Source organism: Prunus persica, chromosome G7, assembly GCF_000346465.2.
Source record: "Prunus persica cultivar Lovell chromosome G7, Prunus_persica_NCBIv2, whole genome shotgun sequence".
NCBI classification, from domain to species: domain Eukaryota; kingdom Viridiplantae; phylum Streptophyta; class Magnoliopsida; order Rosales; family Rosaceae; genus Prunus; species Prunus persica.
This window is the reverse complement of record NC_034015.1, coordinates 11052049-11070539: the sequence shown is the minus strand read 5'-3', so window position 1 is coordinate 11070539 and position 18491 is coordinate 11052049. Positions and strand designations below refer to the sequence as shown.

The 18491-nt window shown below is 36.6% G+C and overlaps 1 protein-coding gene across 3 annotated transcripts; it reads left to right on the top strand.

Annotated features, from left to right (window-relative positions):
• Nucleotides 10446–17229, top strand: LOC18769573 (bZIP transcription factor TGA10). 3 transcript variants are annotated; one of them, XM_020567713.1, is made up of 12 exons: nucleotides 10655–10698; nucleotides 10739–11118; nucleotides 11202–11347; nucleotides 12064–12155; nucleotides 12348–12494; nucleotides 12658–12729; nucleotides 12825–12884; nucleotides 12975–13052; nucleotides 13183–13258; nucleotides 13388–13659; nucleotides 14690–14929; nucleotides 16884–17229. In XM_020567713.1, the coding sequence occupies exons 2-12, from the start codon at nucleotides 10817–10819 to the stop codon at nucleotides 17037–17039; spliced, it is 1641 nt and encodes a 546-aa protein (XP_020423302.1). In that variant the 5' UTR covers nucleotides 10655–10698; nucleotides 10739–10816; the 3' UTR covers nucleotides 17040–17229. The 3 variants fall into 3 exon arrangements, with proteins under 3 accessions (XP_020423301.1, XP_007204568.1, XP_020423302.1); XM_020567712.1 differs by having other exon boundaries at nucleotides 10446–11118; nucleotides 11205–11347; XM_007204506.2 differs by having other exon boundaries at nucleotides 10447–11118.

The window sequence follows — 18491 nt, the reverse complement described above, 5'->3', positions numbered from 1 at the left end:
TCACAGACATTAATTTATTGGACAAAGATGGAACGAGTAGAGTATTAGAAAGGGACAGAGAAGGTGAAAGGGCAACAGTGCCGGCCCCTGTCACAGGATAGGTAACTCCATTTGCATTGGCAATACTTGTGCGGCGGGGTGTAGTGGTGTGCAAAAAATCATTCGGATCAAAGGTCATATGATCAGTGGCGCCAGAATCAATTATCCAACCAGTAGTATCTCGTAGATCATAAGTATGATATGCATAACCAAGGTTACCTGAGACATCCGAAAGCGCGGGACTATCAGGAGGATCTACCTGCGGGAACAAGGCTAATGGGGGTTCGGTAGAGACAAGAGTAGCAATGCCAAAATTACTAGCAGTTTCTCTGAGCTTGCGAGCGCGGAGGTCCTCCCACCAATCAGGATAACCATTTAGCTTAAAACAGGTGTCACGGGTATGTTTGAGGTTGCCACAGTGCGTGCAACCACTTCCATCAGTCGGAGCCTTGGGACGGGAAGGTGGGATGGTTTTAGGAAGTGGCGCACCAGCAGCAGTAGCATATGACGGGATCTGAAGGTGGGCTGCAGTAGAGGAATTATGGGGCTGTGCGACACGAGTAGGGGGACCTGATCGAGGCGCACTCTTGGCCGCTAAGCCAGCACCAGTGGCTCGATCGGATGAACCCATCATCACTGCTTGTCGAACATCTTCACGGCGAACATAGGCATAAGCTTGGTCAACAGTAGGGAATGGAGTCATGTGAAGAATATCACTTCGGGCCTTATCAAGACGATCATCAAGGCCATCCAAAAATATGTAAACTCGATCTTCCTGCAGAATATCATTATAGCGCTTGATATCACTTTCATACTCCATCATATTTGGACGACGAAAATCAATTTCTCTCCATAAGCTTTGGAGAGTATTGTAATAGGTTTCAATGGAGCCACCAGCTTGTCGCATACAAGAGACTCGTCGTTTCAGATCATAAACCTGAGAAGTGTCAATGCCATCATAGTAAGTTGTGGCAATTGCATCCCACACTGCTTTTGCCGTTGAAAATCGAATGAAATTGCCAATCAAGCTCTGCTCCAGAGAATTGATAAGCCATCCCTTCACAATAGAGTTCTCGGTGCGCCAGCGAGGAAACGTTGGAGCAGTCGAAGGAGGTTGCGGAAGATCGCCATTAATATATCCCAATTTGTCTTTGCCGGAGATATACAACTCTACAACTTGGGACCATAGGGCATAGTTGGTGCCATCCAACTTTATGCCAATCTGTGCAGCGGAAGCTTCATAGGTAATTGTCGTTGGAATCGTTGTCTGATTCGGGTTCAAGGTCGTCGTCTGATTCGAGGTCGGGGTCGTCGTCTCAGTCAAGGTCGGGGTCGTCTTGGTAGGATCCTGATTTAGGATCAATGTTGAGGTCTGAGTCTGCATCTGCATTAGTTGAGCCACCTGAGCACTCAACTCGGCTATGGTTGGTTGAGAAGGAGAGGAGGAAGCAGTGGTGCTACCGCCATGGGGATTAGAAGAGTCATCCTCCCCCATGGTGGCGACTAGGGTTTAGAAACTAGAGTCAGCAATCCCAAGATCGCCGCTCTGATATCATGCTAAAATATGAAAACTATGAGAGAATATTTGTTTGTGGGAATTTTCTGTGTATTCTTCTCCTTGTAGGAGGTCATATTTATAATACAACAAAACCTGAATGGGCAAGTAAATAATAAATTCCTAAATCCATTTACAGTAGGAAATCAAGAATTAAAGTAAATCAATTACAATTATAATAGGAATTCTTGGTGTGTAAGGAAAGTAAGTCCATATCCACAAGTCACGCCAACACATATGGCGGAAGCCTAGAAACTTCATACAACTAACCTCAATATAACAATTTTGATCTAATGATACCTTTATTTTTAAAGTTGAAAGATGTCCCATGTTTAAATTATTTGTTAGTTAAATCTAGAATGATTTACTAATTAAAAGGATTCAAATTAATACAACGGCTAGAATTAAATGACTAGGATTCAAATTAATTCGCATAATGTCACCAAAAATGAAATGCAAAACAACCATATATCCCATGTTGTTTGTTCAATTAGATGGTCCAAATCATTGCAAGAAGAAAGAGATGGATGGTCATGATTCAACGACGTTGCAGGATCTTAATAAATAAATAACGCTCGAACTCTGTGGGAGCAAATATTTCGGCGACCAATAAGAAGGTGACACGTGAAAAAAGGATATTCCTTAGTTCAAATAATTAACCTAATTAAATCTTTAATTAGGGAATTATCTTTGATTTAAGATAGGAATATCTCCTTAAATCAAGGAACCAATTTTCAGCAAACCTCTTTGATTAATTCATATAATCTTTTTGGGCAAGAATAATCCTAATTAAATAAGGATTATTCTCCTAACCATAGCCAAACAAGGAGTCTATATGTACATGGCTACACAACACACATGAGGTAATTCTAAACTCATACTCAAAACCCTAGTCGAATCCCTCTCTCTCTCTCTCTCTCTCTCTCTCTCTCTCTCTCTCTCTCTCTCTCTCTCTCCCACACGGCTCCGGCCATCACCACACACTACTCCGGCTGCCATGTTCTCTCGTACTATAGAGAAAACTCCGAACTTTCTCTTACCTCCGCATTTTTCTCAAGATCATTTGATTGACTTAGGTATCGAAGGTCCTTTGGCCAACACCCACCTGGTGTGGTTTATTTACTTCAGTCTTTTTTGTAGGAATCGAGGAAGAAGAGAGAGAAGGAAGCTCGAAGGGCAAAGAATCTCTTACAAATATTCTCCCGTGAGAAATTTGCACAAACAAACCCTTTGTCTTTCCATCCAAACTTGTGCGATTATAAAAGTTTCAAAAATGATCTTAAGCGTTGATCTCTCAATCGGTTTAAACCGCCTAACGCACAAGATGATGCCATGTGTCAAGATCATGTACAACAAACTATAGAATGACGCCGTTCTCTTAATGCGTCATCAACAAGTTAGTGCACATTCCCCAATTGTGTTGCGTCTCATGGCACATGCCCAACCATGTCATTGCCTTCATGCCATAAGACAAATAGATCCCACTTCTGTTTTGGAAATATATATATATATATATATTATCACACTTTTGTTTTCTTACTTAAAGTAGTGATAATCCCCCAAAACAAAATGTAATAATAATAAATAAATAAAAAAGAGTTATGTGCATTTCAAAACTATCCCCCATTAAAGTAATGGGAGTATGTGGTGATGAAAAAAAGTTGAAATATTATGTTATAATTAAGATGAATTAGGGGTTCAAAGGACTCACTAGTGTAGTGGTTTTGAGCAATTACTTCTCTAGGAAAGGTCCTGTGTTCAAGTCCTACATTCATGCAGTGAGTGTGAGTTTAATATGTTATCACCCTCTCAACAAGAAAGGTCCGAAAAAAAAATATGTATTTGGGATTTTTAATTGTCAAAATATGAATTAGGGGTTGAATCCCTCTCAGGGCATGTTTACGTATCAGTAATGGAGAAAGTAAGGAATCGGAGAATTTAGGAATCGGAGAACTACTGAATCGGTATTGGAAGAATCATTCTCATTAAACTGTTTACTAAACATATGGAATTAGCAAAGGAATGGGGTTGATTCCTATTGTTATTGTTTACTAATTTTCATGAATCAAAATCCAAATTAATTTGATTACTAAAATGCCCTGCACATTTTCACCACAGCACATATATAATTCTCAAATTGGCTAAGGAGACCAAACTAATCATGCAGCAAACTAGTAAGGATTAAAACTGCAGAGGAAGAAAGCGTGTCACACACTCCATAGACTACTTAAGAGTCAAAACATCACTGGAACTATCAGAAGAGTCCTTACAAAGACAGTCCTGCAACCAAAGGGGTGGCTCATCAAACTAAAAAGATAGATCCTCTTGACTAAGACTAAAACGCGCAATGCCATCATCAACACCATTAGCAGTTCGGGGAACATAGCGAACAGAACATGACGACACTAAAGCCAAGAGGCAACCAATGTCCTCCACAAAGACCCCTTCCGCCCATAACATACCTCATCCTTAAGAATCAATTGGGTTGCAGATAAAGAGTTAGTCTCAATAATCAAGGGGAAGAAGAAGGCATCAATTGCAAAGGAAATCCCAAATTTCAATGTATACAACTCAGTAGCAAGGACATACAACAAACTGGGAGAGCGCAAAGCAACCGCACTGCAAAAAAATTGGATTTTTCAAAGATAGTTTTATTGCATGCTAAACTAGTTCTTCTTCTTCTTTTTTTGTACAACGGTGATAAATTTTATTGAACATAAAAGACGCAACACTCTTTGAAAACGTTGCACCTCTTAGGCCTTTAGTTAGCGGGAAAACGGGTTTGGAAATGAGAAATAATTTCCTTTTCTATGTTTTGTGAGTCTAGGTTTGGGAAAATGTAAAATGAAACCCTTCATATCCAGCTTGGGTTTCATTTTCCTTTCCCATGAGAAATCAAGTCAATCATTAATTACATTATTTATGACCAATTTGCCCATATAAAATTAAACAAATCAAGAAAATGATTAATTACGTTTTTCTAACTTAGGGGTATAATTGAAAATTAAACAAATTTTATTACCAATTCCTACACAAAACAAACATGAAAAAAAAAAAAAAAAGATTTCATGGTTGCTTTCCCAACATTATCAAACATGAGAAATAGATATCTATTTCTCATCCATTTGAAAAGACATGGGAACTTATGTCCCATGAATTTGTTTGCACAAACCAAACACAAGTTTTTTACAAAGAAAATTACACACACAAAATTGCATTTATGAGTTACTAACCAAAAGCGTTTCTCGTATCGTTTGACCAAAAAATTGAAAATTGTTTTTGGGTTACTTGGAAGTACTTTTTGGAGAAACACCAAATACTTATAATTTCTTTTCCAAGAAGCACTTTGATTGTTAAACAAACACACTTCTTGTTGAAAAATATGAATTCCTACAACGAAAACTTGACAAAATAAAATACAACATATAATGAATCGTTCCACTACTAATGACACCTAGGCTTTTTGTGAGAAAACCGTACGCCCACTGGGCTATGTAGGTGGTTAAATTTGGGACAATATCGGTGTTGCTAGTAAGGGGCTGCTGACCTGTCTCTTTTAAAATTAACATGGTATCAGAGCGAGCTGATTGATTGGGTCTGAATTACTCGACCCTTACCCTTATCCTTATTCAATATTTAGCGCTCACGTGTTGGGCTTGAATGATTGAATCCGATGTGAACTTGGCTCCACTTGTGTCTCACTATGTGGTGTTTCGACATTGAAAAGTAGAGAAAATAAAATACAACATATGATAAATGGTTTCATTACTAATGACATCGAGGCCTTTAGTATAAAAATCTCACACCTGTCGAATATGCATGTGGTTAAGTTGGGGACAATATCGATGTTGCTAGTAATGGGTCATGGGCCCATCCTTTTGAAATCTTAACATATTGGTAACTTTTATTTTCTTCAATTCAGGGACATTCGTGGTTTTGTTTGATTCGGGTTCATGCGGACCCAGTCGACCGGCCCACTCTGAAATCATGTTAAATTTTAGAGGGATGGACCCACGACCTATTACTAGCAACATTGATACTGTCCCCAACTTAACCACATGCATATTCTGCAAGTGTGAGATTTTTATACAAAAGGCCTCGATGTCATTAATAATGGAACCATTCGTTTATGATGTAGTGTTTCCCACAAAAAATATTTTCAAAATGAAGGTAGTCCTCCATCCTATATCCCCAATAACCTCCCTAATTTTTTTTGGAATAGCTGGTAATTTGCAAATTTCAAGTCCTATGAAAATGATCCCATGTCATACTTATTTTTTTGAATTTTAGAAGAAAATATCATTAAGTAATTGTTTCGAACTATAAGCTTATGAGTTTCGAAGGCAAAATTCATAAGCTTATCATAATACGCATATCAATATAAGTCCTATTCGCATATCAATATATAAGTTCTAAACCGGAGTGTGTGAGTTGTATTAGTTAGTCCGGTAAAGAGAGTATTAAAAGCCCAATTTGTTTAAAATAGTCGGGTAATTAAATAATACAAGTTGACACCAAACAGTTGACATGTACTATATACTCCTATCAAGAGTCTAATACGGTGTACCAAACGAATCCTTATAGTATATCTGTCTCTCTTTTCATGATGATGCCGACACATGCTTATATTTTTGGTTTTTCGCATACACAATTTAATTTAGAAGCTAATATGTTTCATACTAATTAAAAAAATTCATATAATATATATATATATATATAAAGCAAAAGGCAGAGAATGGTGAAACATTCAAAATAGCAGAAAATACCCTTGGTTAATTCAAACATTAAGAATTAAAATTATTAATTAAATAAAGATAATATGGTAAATTCACATTTTTTATATTAAAAACAAAATTAGATAAGAAAAATTAGGTAATAGACATAATTAACTTTACTAATTAGTATTTGAGACATTGGGCATTTTTGTTTGGGTTTTAATACCTAGAAAAGAATTGTTATTTTGGATTAGGCTAAAGAGGAGGGCCAGATTCGTTGGGCCTGTCTAAATTATAAAGGTAAAATACAATTTTACCCTTTTGTTTTAAAATCAGATTTAAGCACCTTTCTCTCTCTCCTCTTCCTTATTCACTCCAGCGATGACGACTCCCTCTTCTCTCCATTGACGATACGACGCCCTCTCTTTCTCCTCTTCCTTCTTCGCTCAATCAACGACGATGACACTCGCTCTCTCTCCTCTTCCTTATTAGTCTCCATCAACAACAACACCGTCTCTCTCATCTTCCTTCTTTTCACGCAAAGCTCTGTTTTTCATCTGGTGAGGTATGTGTTTTCTAGATCAGATTCTTATTTCAATTTTGTAGATCTATTAGGCCAACCTATATGGATCTAACAATAGATCCGTTATTTCAATTTTCTATATCAGATTCTTCTCAAGCGAAGTTTCTGTATCTATTGATTTATTAAGACTATATGGATCTAACAATTCGTTTGGCCAGCCTTGTCTTTGGTGTGGGGTGAAATGATTTGGCTTTAATTCACATTTATAAATGATTTGGCCAGATATTGGGAAAGGATTGGGCAGCAATGGTTCTGCAGCTGGAGTTGTGCTTCCGCCAATTACAAAGAGGCCAGCCGGAAGACCACCAACAAAGAGGATCAAAGTTTTTGGTGAATTTAAAAGGCCATTGAAATGCAGTCGGTGCAGTGTTGCTGGGCACAATAGGAAGACTTGCAAGGCTATTATATGAACACGCCTTCTCATTTGACAATTTTTTATTTTAGATATGGTTTAGCGAATGTATAGTCAGTTTCTGCGTTGCACTTTTTGCAAAAACTGTATTGCAGTTTTAGTTGCTTATAATTGGCTACACAGCTTCTAATTGTTTAATGAGTGGATATTCGTTTTCGATTGCCATTCAATGCTTGTTTTCAGATTTTGAGCAGATTTTGTTGCAGAAACTGCATTGCTGTTTATTTGTTGCAGAAACTGCTGCAGTTTCTGTTTATTTCAGATTTTGTTGCAAAAACTGCAGTGCAGTTTCTGTTTATTTGTTGCAGATTATGAGCAGAAACTACATTTCAATGCTGACCTACTTAAATGTGTTTTGAACAAAGTTTTAGTACTTTGATTATGGCTTTGGCGTTTGGGTTCTTTTCACATTTTTTGAGCTGATTTTTTATTTTTATTTATTTATATAAACTGCACTGCAGTTTTAATTTGTTGCAGTATTTTTGACCAGAAAATTCAGTGCAGTTTGTTTGTTTCCTTTTCGTTTTGTTGCATCCTGTTCCAAGATTATATTACAGTTTATATGTATAGGAAATATGTTCTCATATACCATAACTAGAAATATTTACAAACATCCACAAGAATTAAGATACATATTGTCTTGAGTTAACGAAAGGCAAATCACTAGAGACGATTAATTACACAGTTTTTGTGGTGTAGGAGTTTTGTGACATATTTTGCTCGATATTCATTCATGAATTTCTTGTCCACGCTTTTTGAAAGGGGTTTTCTTGAGATGCTTCTTCTGCCTTTCATTGAGCTTGTCCTTTATGTCTCTAATGATGCTGTTGAAAGCATATGCATTGCACCGAAATTGGACATAGTCCGGGTGCTTTGCTTTCCGATCATAGTTTGGCTTTGGCTTTTGTTTACTCTTTTGAGCCATCGTTTTGATTCTGCGCTTTGGTTGGTTTTCAGCTTCATTCTTTTGTGGTGACATTTCTTGTTCCATTTTGTGATATGCACTGCAGTTTGTGGTCAAAATCTGCAACAAACAACCAGAAACTGCTGCTCAAAATTTGATGTGAAAAGAAACCAAAAGGCAAAAACAGTACTGAAACTAATACCAAAACACATTTAACTTCATGAGCAGTTATAACATTCCCATAAACCCTAGTAAAAAGCACTCTGAAATTGAATTATGGAACCAGAAACTGCATTGCAGTTTCTGGTCAAAATCTGCTACAAACAACCAGAAACCAAAAGGCAAAGTACTAAAACAAATATCAAAACACATTTAACTTCATGAGCAGTTATAACATTCCCATAAACCCTAGCAAAAAGCACTCTGAAATTGAATTATGGAACCAGAAACTGCAGTTTCTGGTCAAAATCTGCTACAAACAACCAGAAACTCAATCGAAGATAAACAACCAGAAACCAAAAGTTTCTGGTCAAAATCTGCTACAAACAACCAGAAACTCAATCGAAGATAAACAACCAGAAACCAAAAGGCAAAAACAGTAGCAAAAACGAATATCAAAACACATTTAACTTCATGAGCAGTTATAACATTCCCATAAACCCTAGCAAAAAGCACTCTGAAATTGAATTATGGAACCAGAGGTCAAAATCTGCTACAAACAACCAGAAACCAAAAGGAAGAAACAGTACTGAAACCGTCATCGGTGTAAAACTTAAAATCGAAGAGAGTACTGATTCATTTTCTTACGGTTTAGCTTCGGTCGTCGTCGGTGGTCGTTGCTCGTCGTCGGTGGTCGTTGGTCGTCGTCGTTGGTCGTCGTCGCCGTTGCTCGTCGTCTTCATTTCTGGTCGTCCCCGTTGCTGCTCATCGGCTTCGTTTTTGGAGAATAGTTTGTAGGTTTGCAGTGGGATATGAAAGGTCGAGCGAAACCAGTTTTTGAAGTGATTAAATTTGAGTAGTGTCGTTTTGTGTTGTGTTTTGTAGGAATGTTATGTCGTTTTGACAGTTTTAAGTTTTGGTTTATAATTAAATAAACTGTATTTGACAGTTAAGCACAATGACACATGTAGTAATTTTAGGGTTGTTGGATGTCCTTTTGGTAAAATTAAGTGGCTTTGGTTTTATATTAATTAAGCAAAATTAATTATCTTTCTTCCAAATTAGTTAAGTTTTTTATAGGTTAAAACTAAAGAGCCCTTTCATCGACTTTTAGGAAATGAAGAGTAAATTATATTGCTTTTTGGTAAAGAAAATATAAAAAATAAATGGAATTTGAAATTCTTTATATTTTATTTCCATTTTTGAAACATATGCATGGCTCTTAAAGCACGGGGAATGGTATACTCATAAAAACTAACAATTAATTTAGAACCTTGAAGGGTGTTATACTATGAATTCCCAAAAGAGAAATATTCTTAGGTAAACAAAATTTGAAGAATACCTATACAATCTAAGTAAATTTAGGTTTTAGCTATAAAAAAAATTTTCATTTTTGGACTAAGTGGAATCCAAATTTACATGCTTTCCATTAAGGGAAAGTACAATCTCTCCACAATTTCCCACTCTATGAAATAGTAGGTGGTCATCATCATCTTGGTAAAATGTCAAGCATATAGCATGACTTTTACTTTTAGTCCAAAGACAATGATTAATCATTTGATTGAATAAGTTTAACTTTCTAGTACCCATACATTCTTGAACGAAATTAACATAAACAATTTTTTTTTTATCAAGAGAAACTTCATTAGATGAAATACAATAATTTTAACATGGTAATAAACTAACATGTTAAAATCAAAATTAAAACGGATAAAAATTACAGCATATATAATTAATAAGTTGCTTATATTTAATGAATTTCCAAATGTATTATTTTGATTATTTTGACAAAAAGCCGCCTTACCCATGACCCATCTACGTCTAGTTTACAACAAAAATGTGAACAGTAGAAGTTGAAATGGATTATATGGTCAAGGCAATTTGGTCATTTCATATAGGTTGAACGGACTAAGAGGAGGCTTGGTCTTCTTGGACAAGGAAGCCGTAAGCGGTTTTCCATATAAGAAATTATAAACAAACAAATAAAAAGCGGATTCTCCCCCAGGTCTTCTCTGGTTTTGATATCAAGAGAGAGAGAGAGTCAGAGTGGATATCTTAAGAACCGCTTTATCTGAATATTTGGTTTACAGCAGAAAATAAAGTCGTCTACTTCTTAAAGAGAGGAAGAGAGAGAAGAGAGAAGAGAGAAGAGAGAGAGAGAGGTTGAGAGGAAAAAAAGGCTTGTCTCTTTTGTTTCTTTACATTGAATTCCATTCTTTTGTTCTCACTCTCTCTCTCTCTCTCTCTCTCTCTCTCTCTCTCTCTCTCTCTCTTTAATTATCAGCGCAACAGCTTGCAAGCTCTCTTCAACTCATAACCGACTTGCTCTCGCTCTCTCTCTCTCTCTCTTTCTCTCTCTCTCTCTCTCTCTCTCTCTCTCTCTCTCTCTCTCTCTCTCTATAGGGAGGATGATCTTGTTAGCAGGAAACAGAAGGCGGTTTTGCCATTAATGGGGTTTTCAAGGGAATTTAATTTTGCAGAAGACGAGGAAGAAGAGAAAGGAGAGCAAATATTATTGGAGACAAGGCTCTTGGCTTCTGCAAGAACTTCTTCTGCTTTCATGGCTTCCAGTATTCAAGGAAACAACCAACTTGAACAACAACAACAACAACAACAACAACATCATCATCATCATCAACAACAACACCATCAAATACAAGACCATCATCATCATCAACATCAGCAGCAGCAGCAGATTCAGTATGGCATGATGCAGTCATCATCCTCCAATATTCCTGCTGGGAACTTCATGTAATAATAATATTCACCATCATCATCTTCCCATGATCTTATAATTTTATGTTTCTTGATTAATTATAATTTTGTGTGATCAGAAGCAAAGACAGTGGAGCTTATGATTTGGGAGAATTAGATCAAGCCCTTTTCCTCTACCTTGATGGACAGTCACAAGACCATCACAACTCATCCTCAACTGCTACTACTACTACCACCCATCATCTTCATCAGGACACCCAACGACGTAAGCACCTCTGTCGTTTCATTTCTCCTTCTATCTCTCTCTCTCTCGCACTCTACCCTTTGATTCAGAGAGAAAGAGAGAATCACAAAGAGAATAATATATTTTGCTTCTTTTCTTGGCCTGCGTCCTGCTCTCAGTCCTCAGTCCTTTTGAGATTTTACTTGGAAAATATTGTTTTGGGTCACAGCAAAAGCATGTTCAACAAAATTATCTGCCACCTCTCTCTCTCTCTCTGCCCGGTACTTTGTTTGACCAGATCCTAGCTACCAGAGAAAAAAGGCATAAACACAAGGAAATTCAGAAATTTCCATGAAATACCACCTGTCTCTCCTTTTCTTTTTGATTTTTTGTTTCTTCTTCTTTGGAGTTGCTTGGACCCTGACAAACATGTAACAAACCCCCTCTGCCTGATCATGACTTCCTTGCTACAAATCCCACATGTACTGAAAAAACAAAAAGGGTACTGGCTAGATAGGACCATTGTGTGTATGGGTTTTCCATTTTCCTTAAATAAAAAAAAAAGAAAAAGAAATAATAGGACCATATTAATTCAAATTTCCAAACTCATTTTGGTCCTCCTTTAATCATTACTATAGAGACCTCTCTCTCTCTCTGGGTCCTTCCTCTCTCTCTCTCTCTCTCTCTCTCTAGCTATTTCTCTTATGTACATATTTAGATCAATATTAATGTCTACAATTTGGAATATTTTTGTGCAGATCATCAAAATAACTCCTTATCTGGAATGAGGCCTCCAACTTTGAATATTTTCCCATCGCAGCCTATGCACGTAGAGCCACCATCAACCAAAGTATCTTACTCTAACCGTTATTTTAATTATTTGCATTGTATAATACCATAGTATTTTAATTGATTTCTTGTTGGTCGGTTTAAGACTATATATTTTATTTATATTTATTTTATAAAGCTAGCTAACTAGCACATTGAAATTAAGCTTTTGAATATCTCTTCTAAAATGGGTTCGTTTGGGTTTGGTATATAGGCAGCTGGTACGGGATTAGTTTCTCCTGCAGCAATGAGTGGTTCAAAGAGACCATCAGAGCCGTCCATGGAGTTGGCCAACCCTCGCAAAGATGCTTCTGCTCCTGCTCCTTCGTCTCGCCCTCAAGAACCTGCCAAAGCTATCAAGGTATATATATATATATATATAATTTTTAATAAAATAAATTATCATTTTTTCCTATGCGGACGTCTGGAAATTAGTAGAGCCATGTATTTTCTATCAAAATTATATGAATTTGTTTTGACTAATTTATCTGTTGCGTTGTGTGTTACTTTGAATGTTGTGGCAGCGTGAGGGAAACCGCAAGGGTCCAACTACATCAAGTTCAGAGCAAGAAGGACCCAAAACACCAGACCCTAAGGTTCACTTTTTTATGGCAAAAGATTTGCACTTCTTCTCTCTTTCTTCTCTCTACGACAACGATTTCCAACGTTTGCTATGATTATTTGTGTGCAGACACTGAGAAGGCTTGCTCAGAATAGAGAGGCAGCCAGGAAAAGCAGGCTTAGAAAAAAGGTACTCAATCCACTGAAGGTTTGCAACTCATTTTAACTTTTCTTCTTTAAATCCTTACACCATTTTTTTTTTGTTGGTGTGCTTTGACAGGCTTATGTCCAGCAGTTAGAGACAAGTAGGATTAAGCTTACTCAGCTGGAGCAAGAGCTGCAAAGAGCTAGATCTCAGGTGATTATAACTTCTTTTTATTTTATTTTATGCATGATTGAAAGAAACACTTGCTCTTAATTAATTGGGTATTTTCTGGTTGATTTTTTTCCTGAACCATTCTTTTAAGACTTGGGGTTTGTTTTATTAGGGCATGTTCTTTGGAGGAGGTATTGTAGGAGGAGATCAACAAGGCCTTCCTCTTGGTATGAACAGCATTAGCTCAGGTAATAATAACATTTAATAAAAAAATTATTCTATATTCTTTTCTTTCTTAGATTCAGCCATCTCTCAAAATAAACCTTGAAAGCCTGAAACCCATTTTTCTTCTTTCTTCTGTCTGCCTTTTTTCCTAGACGCGGCAGTTTTCGATATAGAGTATGCAAGGTGGCAGGAGGAGCACCATCGTCTCATGTGCGAGCTTCGAGCAGCGGTGCAAGAGCATCTACCGGAGAATGAGCTGCGGCTGTTTGTGGACAATTGCTTAGCACACTACGATGAAGTGATGAACCTCAAAAGCATGGTTGCCAAGACAGATGTGTTTCACATTGTCTCTGGCATGTGGAAGACTCCAGCTGAGCGATGCTTCATGTGGATGGGTGGATTTCGGCCCTCTGAGGTCATCAAGGTGCATGCCCCTCTAATTAATCCTAGATTTATACACATCTCCTTATAATTATTAGTTATTGTTATTTCATAATTTGCTTCTTAGAAAATAGTCAAATTTCTTGGAAAAAGAAGTACAACACGAATTGTGTGAGAAGAAAATGACAAGAGTACATTACGAGAGCTTAGTAAAAAATCATTATACGTGGCGCTTATATATAATCTTTCTCTAAGAAGAGTACCATATTCAAAATTTTGTTTGGAACTTGAGCTAAATTACATAAAACAGAAGCAAAAAAAGGTTAATTATTTGCTTAATCATATATGTTTTTGTGTTAGTAAGAATTCATCACAAGTTCCAAGAGGGGAAGAGAGAGATAAGAATGATGTATACATGTGAAGGGATATGATGACATACTATAGTACAAGGAGCATATATTATGATCAAAATGAGAAGTAAAATATATGCATGTGGGTCATGTCTTCATGGACTCATGGGTACATGTACATCTAAGTACTTGTGGGTGGCAGTAGCAAAGAATATTAATCGATCTCATTTCTCTCATTGTGAATATCATGAATGACGAAAGGCAACGTGAAGGGTTTCCACTAAAGGGTAGAGTTAGGTGTCAATCCCCCTAAAGTCATGTCTGTTAATGCAAATTTTGGCCTCTGAGAATGAGAGAGCCAAGAAAGAGAGTTACACGGGTGTCTTCCTCTTTTGATTTCTTTCTCTATCTTGTTTCTGTCTTCATCTTTATCTTTGGTTTCTTGCAAATAATTAAGCAAAAAACAACAGTCAAGAAAGTTGGGTATTTGCATGCATGATATTTACAACATTTAATCAATTAGTAGATGTGTGAGTTAGGTTAGTTGGCCAGTACAGCGGGTCTGCCCCATATTGCACCTATGTTCGAATCAGACTTCTCGTAGATTATGTTAATTTAAAGTATTTTAGACTATCGCTTGTATAAACATAAGATTTTAAACGATTAATATTGGAGAGATTATTGACATTAATTATTGGGTTTTTGTTGTTGTTGATAAATCAGATTATTCTGAACCAAATTGAGCCATTAACGGAGCAGCAACTATTGGGTATTTGTGGGCTACGACAATCTACACAGGAAGCTGAAGAGGCTCTCTCCCAAGGGCTTGAAGCTCTCAACCAGTCTCTCTCAGACACCATAACCTCCGATTCATTGAGCTGCCCTCCTAACATGGCCAACTACATGGGACAGATGGCTATAGCCATGAACAAGCTCTCCACCCTTGAAGGCTTCGTTAGACAGGTACATATATATATATATATTTTCATCTTAAATTACAACATAAATTTCTTTTTTATATAGTAATTTGCACGCTGATGAGGCATGCAGTGTTAGACCGTCCGATCTTGATGGTGGTCCCCTCACGATGATCTTGTAAGTGGGGCCCCCAAGAAAAGGAATATCTGGTCCTGTTTTGGTTGGGAAAACCTACCCCCAACACCACATGAACCACTCCATGTCTCACTCTCATGAGGTGGCTGGTGGGTACATGGAATCTATTTATCTGCATGCCTCTTTCTCATGAGAGGTTGTCGCTTCATGTATTATTATTTCTTGAAAGGGACCTTTTTGCATTCAATCCCTGCCTTCTATTGCTCCTTAGGTTTCCAATAAAACTAGCCCCATACCATTAAGTTCAAAAGTTAGAAACACATATTTAATACACGTACGTCTCCAAACAATATATATAGGTAATGTTTTTATATTCGGCATATAAAATTTTATATTGTCAGACTGTAAATTCGTAGAATATAAAATACATGTTAGGCTATCTAACAATATAGAATATAATAATTTATACGAAAATATAGCATTTTTATGCACTAATTAGCTTTGAGTATAATTAGTTTGTAGTTGTAGCTTGTATTTTTCAACGTTTTCACCAACTACGGGAGGCAAGAACCAAGGATCAAGGTCGACCAACCCTAATTTTTCAATTATTTTTTTATTATAAAAAAAAAAGTACAGCTATAGTGAGAGATCTAGCTAGCCAAAGTTTCCTCTACACCTCTGATAGCTGGTGAGCTCCAAACCGGACACGTGGCAGTAACCCACATTGCTGGTGTCCACTAACGTACATCTCCATCCAAAGAGATCTCTAGGCCCATATCTGTGTGTGATGTCATGGTCGTAACCGTTTGACTTAGAAGCACCACGTAGTCCCCGCACCATAACTTCCTTTTGACCCAATGTTCTAGAGATAATAGCTAGCCAACATATACATTGCCTATTTCTTCCAAACCCACGAAAATGAGAGCAATGCCATTATGATTTGAGCAACTAGCCTAGGCTCTTATTCAAATTGAACTCAACTTTTTGAAAATCAAAGGTCCTAGATTTGTAAAGGTGATATGATTTCAGAGTTTGAATCATTTTATTGGATATAGTCTTAGGCAACACTGCCAAATAGTTGACAACTTAATATGTTGATAATGATGTCGGTTCCTTTTAATTTGTTGGTTTTATGATACAATTAAAAGTTAATAGATCTTAGTTTTGACAACCAGTACCCGTTAAATTAGTTGACTTTATGATACAATCAAAAGTTAATAGATCTTAATTTTGACAACCGATACCCGTTAAATTAGCGTACCATATTGGTATTGACCAATATTATATAGCCTAATTAAATTCCTTGCTTTTGTCTGAAATCTGAATGCATGAACCTCACTAATTCTAATGCCGTCATTTAAATATACATATTTATTTTCAAAATGCCGAGCATGTATGCATATGCAGTCTCAGATATATCGGTAGAAAACGTGGTCAGCATATTGAAAAGGCCAAGAAGTCAAGTAATTGACAAATTATGTACTTACTCAAGGAAGATGGCTTTGGCTCTATCTATTTTCCCGGTCCCCTCTGCCACCCCTTATAGTCAAAATTCATTGCAAACTTTCTTACCCACATTCATTAACTTTCTAAATAATGACTTTTTTTACGCTTTAGCTAGTTAACCAATTTGACAATCAATCCCTTATTATACACCACAAAGTCAAACTTATCTCCCTAGGTAAAACTAAACTTCTTAGGGTTAATCTCATGGAGCCTAGGTTGAATTTTTTATACTGCACATGATATTATTATATTATATAATTTATTCACGTATTATAATATAAGTGTACGAATTATATCACGTAACGTTACTCTATATCACATTATAATAGGATCTAATTAAATAAAATGGAACTTACAGGCTGATAATCTGAGGCATCAGACGATTCACAGGCTGCAACAAATCCTGACGACCCGTCAAGCAGCTAGGTGTTTGCTGGCAATGGCTGAGTACTTCCATCGTCTCAGAGCTCTCAGTTCTCTCTGGATGGGTCGTCCTCGACAAGATCAGTCATAATTCATATCAACGATCATGGCTGGCTGGCTCCAATGTCTCTTTGTCTCTTAATTAGCTATTATTAATTAACTAATGTCATCTTAATTTGAAATGATGTCCCCTTTACCCCTTTCCTAGCTCTCTAGAGAGATGTATAGATAGACAATTTAAAATAGATTAAATTCCAAGCAGTTGTAGAATTTACTGTCTCTCTCTCTTTGAGTCTCGTTGCTTAATTTTTCTTGGGTGTGGAAATTAATTCAGAAGAGAGATGTGGTTTTAGCAGCCAATTCTGACCAAGAATAGTGGCAAGAGAAAAAGAAAGAAATGACTGGAAGAAGAAGAAGAAGAAGAAGAAGAAGGTCTGCTTGGTGCTTATGTGTTTCGATGAGTTCGTGAGAAGAAGACACATAAGAGAGGCAGGATGTGTTGAAATTTAAAGTTGAAACTCAATGGTCCAGGTGGACTTAGTGATGCTGCATGGATGCCTTGTGTTCTTGGGTTAAGCAAACAAAAAAAAGCCTTTTATTTTATTTTATTTTATTTTAATTCTTTTTTTTTTTAATACAAGTTATAGTTTAAACTACAAGAGTCCGGAGGTACATATTACCAGGGTGTCATGTGGGTTCGAACTTGAGACCACTTATTTACAAGTCAATTCCTTTTTCACAGGCTAGACCACTTGACTAATTAAAAGAAAAAGAAATAAAAAAGAAGGAATTGAACTCTTATCTAATTTAATTATTTTTCCCTACATTTTTAAAATAACACCTAAGTAGATTGAATTGTTATTCTAAGATGATGAAAGTAGTGACCGAGTAGTTGTTTAGGTTGAAGAATTATATTGACATATAGGCTTCGCTAAGAAAAAAATTACGACTTTTCACATGTAAGTCCATAAATGAAGCCCAAAATAAAAAATCTTATAATATTCAAATTTTAGAAAAAACTCATTTGACTTTTAAGGGACTAAATATACCATACAAGCCTTGAAAAACTTGACAATTACAACAATGTCATCAATGGTTTTTTTTTCCTTTCTCTAATATCATAATGCGAGAATAATAATGATATTGTTGTAAATGTAGAGCCCAAATGCCTATAAATAAGGCTTCTCCCTACTTGTAAGAAGTACACAATAAGAAGAGAAAACATTCCCTTCTCTCCATCTCAATTCCCTCTCTCCAATTCCTCTAGATTTATAACACGTTATCAGCACGAATTCGCTTTAACAATACCAGCTGAATTCTCTGATGAAACCCAGATCTTTTATCATTTTTCACCTTGATCCTTTGTCGAAACCTTGGCCGGGGACTTGCTCGACTTTTTCTTGCCACTGGCTTTTTTTTTCTTGACATCCTTCTGGCTTTCTTTTTCAGTCTTTTGTTTCTTTGCAGATCACTCATTCGCTGCCTTAAAAAAAAAAAAAATTTCCAGAAAGATGAGCTGCTTGAATCTGAGCACATGGGTTCA

What these genes read in the sequence shown, in the direction of transcription:
- LOC18769573 (XM_007204506.2), top strand. Translation starts at nt 10,817, where the DNA reads ATGGGGTTTTCAAGGGAATTTAATTTTGCAGAAGACGAGGAAGAAGAG. An exon ending in ATTCCTGCTGGGAACTTCAT is followed by an intron (nt 11,119 to 11,201) that starts GTAATAATAATA and finishes TTGTGTGATCAG; the next exon opens with AAGCAAAGACAGTGGAGCTT. An exon ending in TCATCAGGACACCCAACGAC is followed by an intron (nt 11,348 to 12,063) that starts GTAAGCACCTCT and finishes ATTTTTGTGCAG; the next exon opens with ATCATCAAAATAACTCCTTA.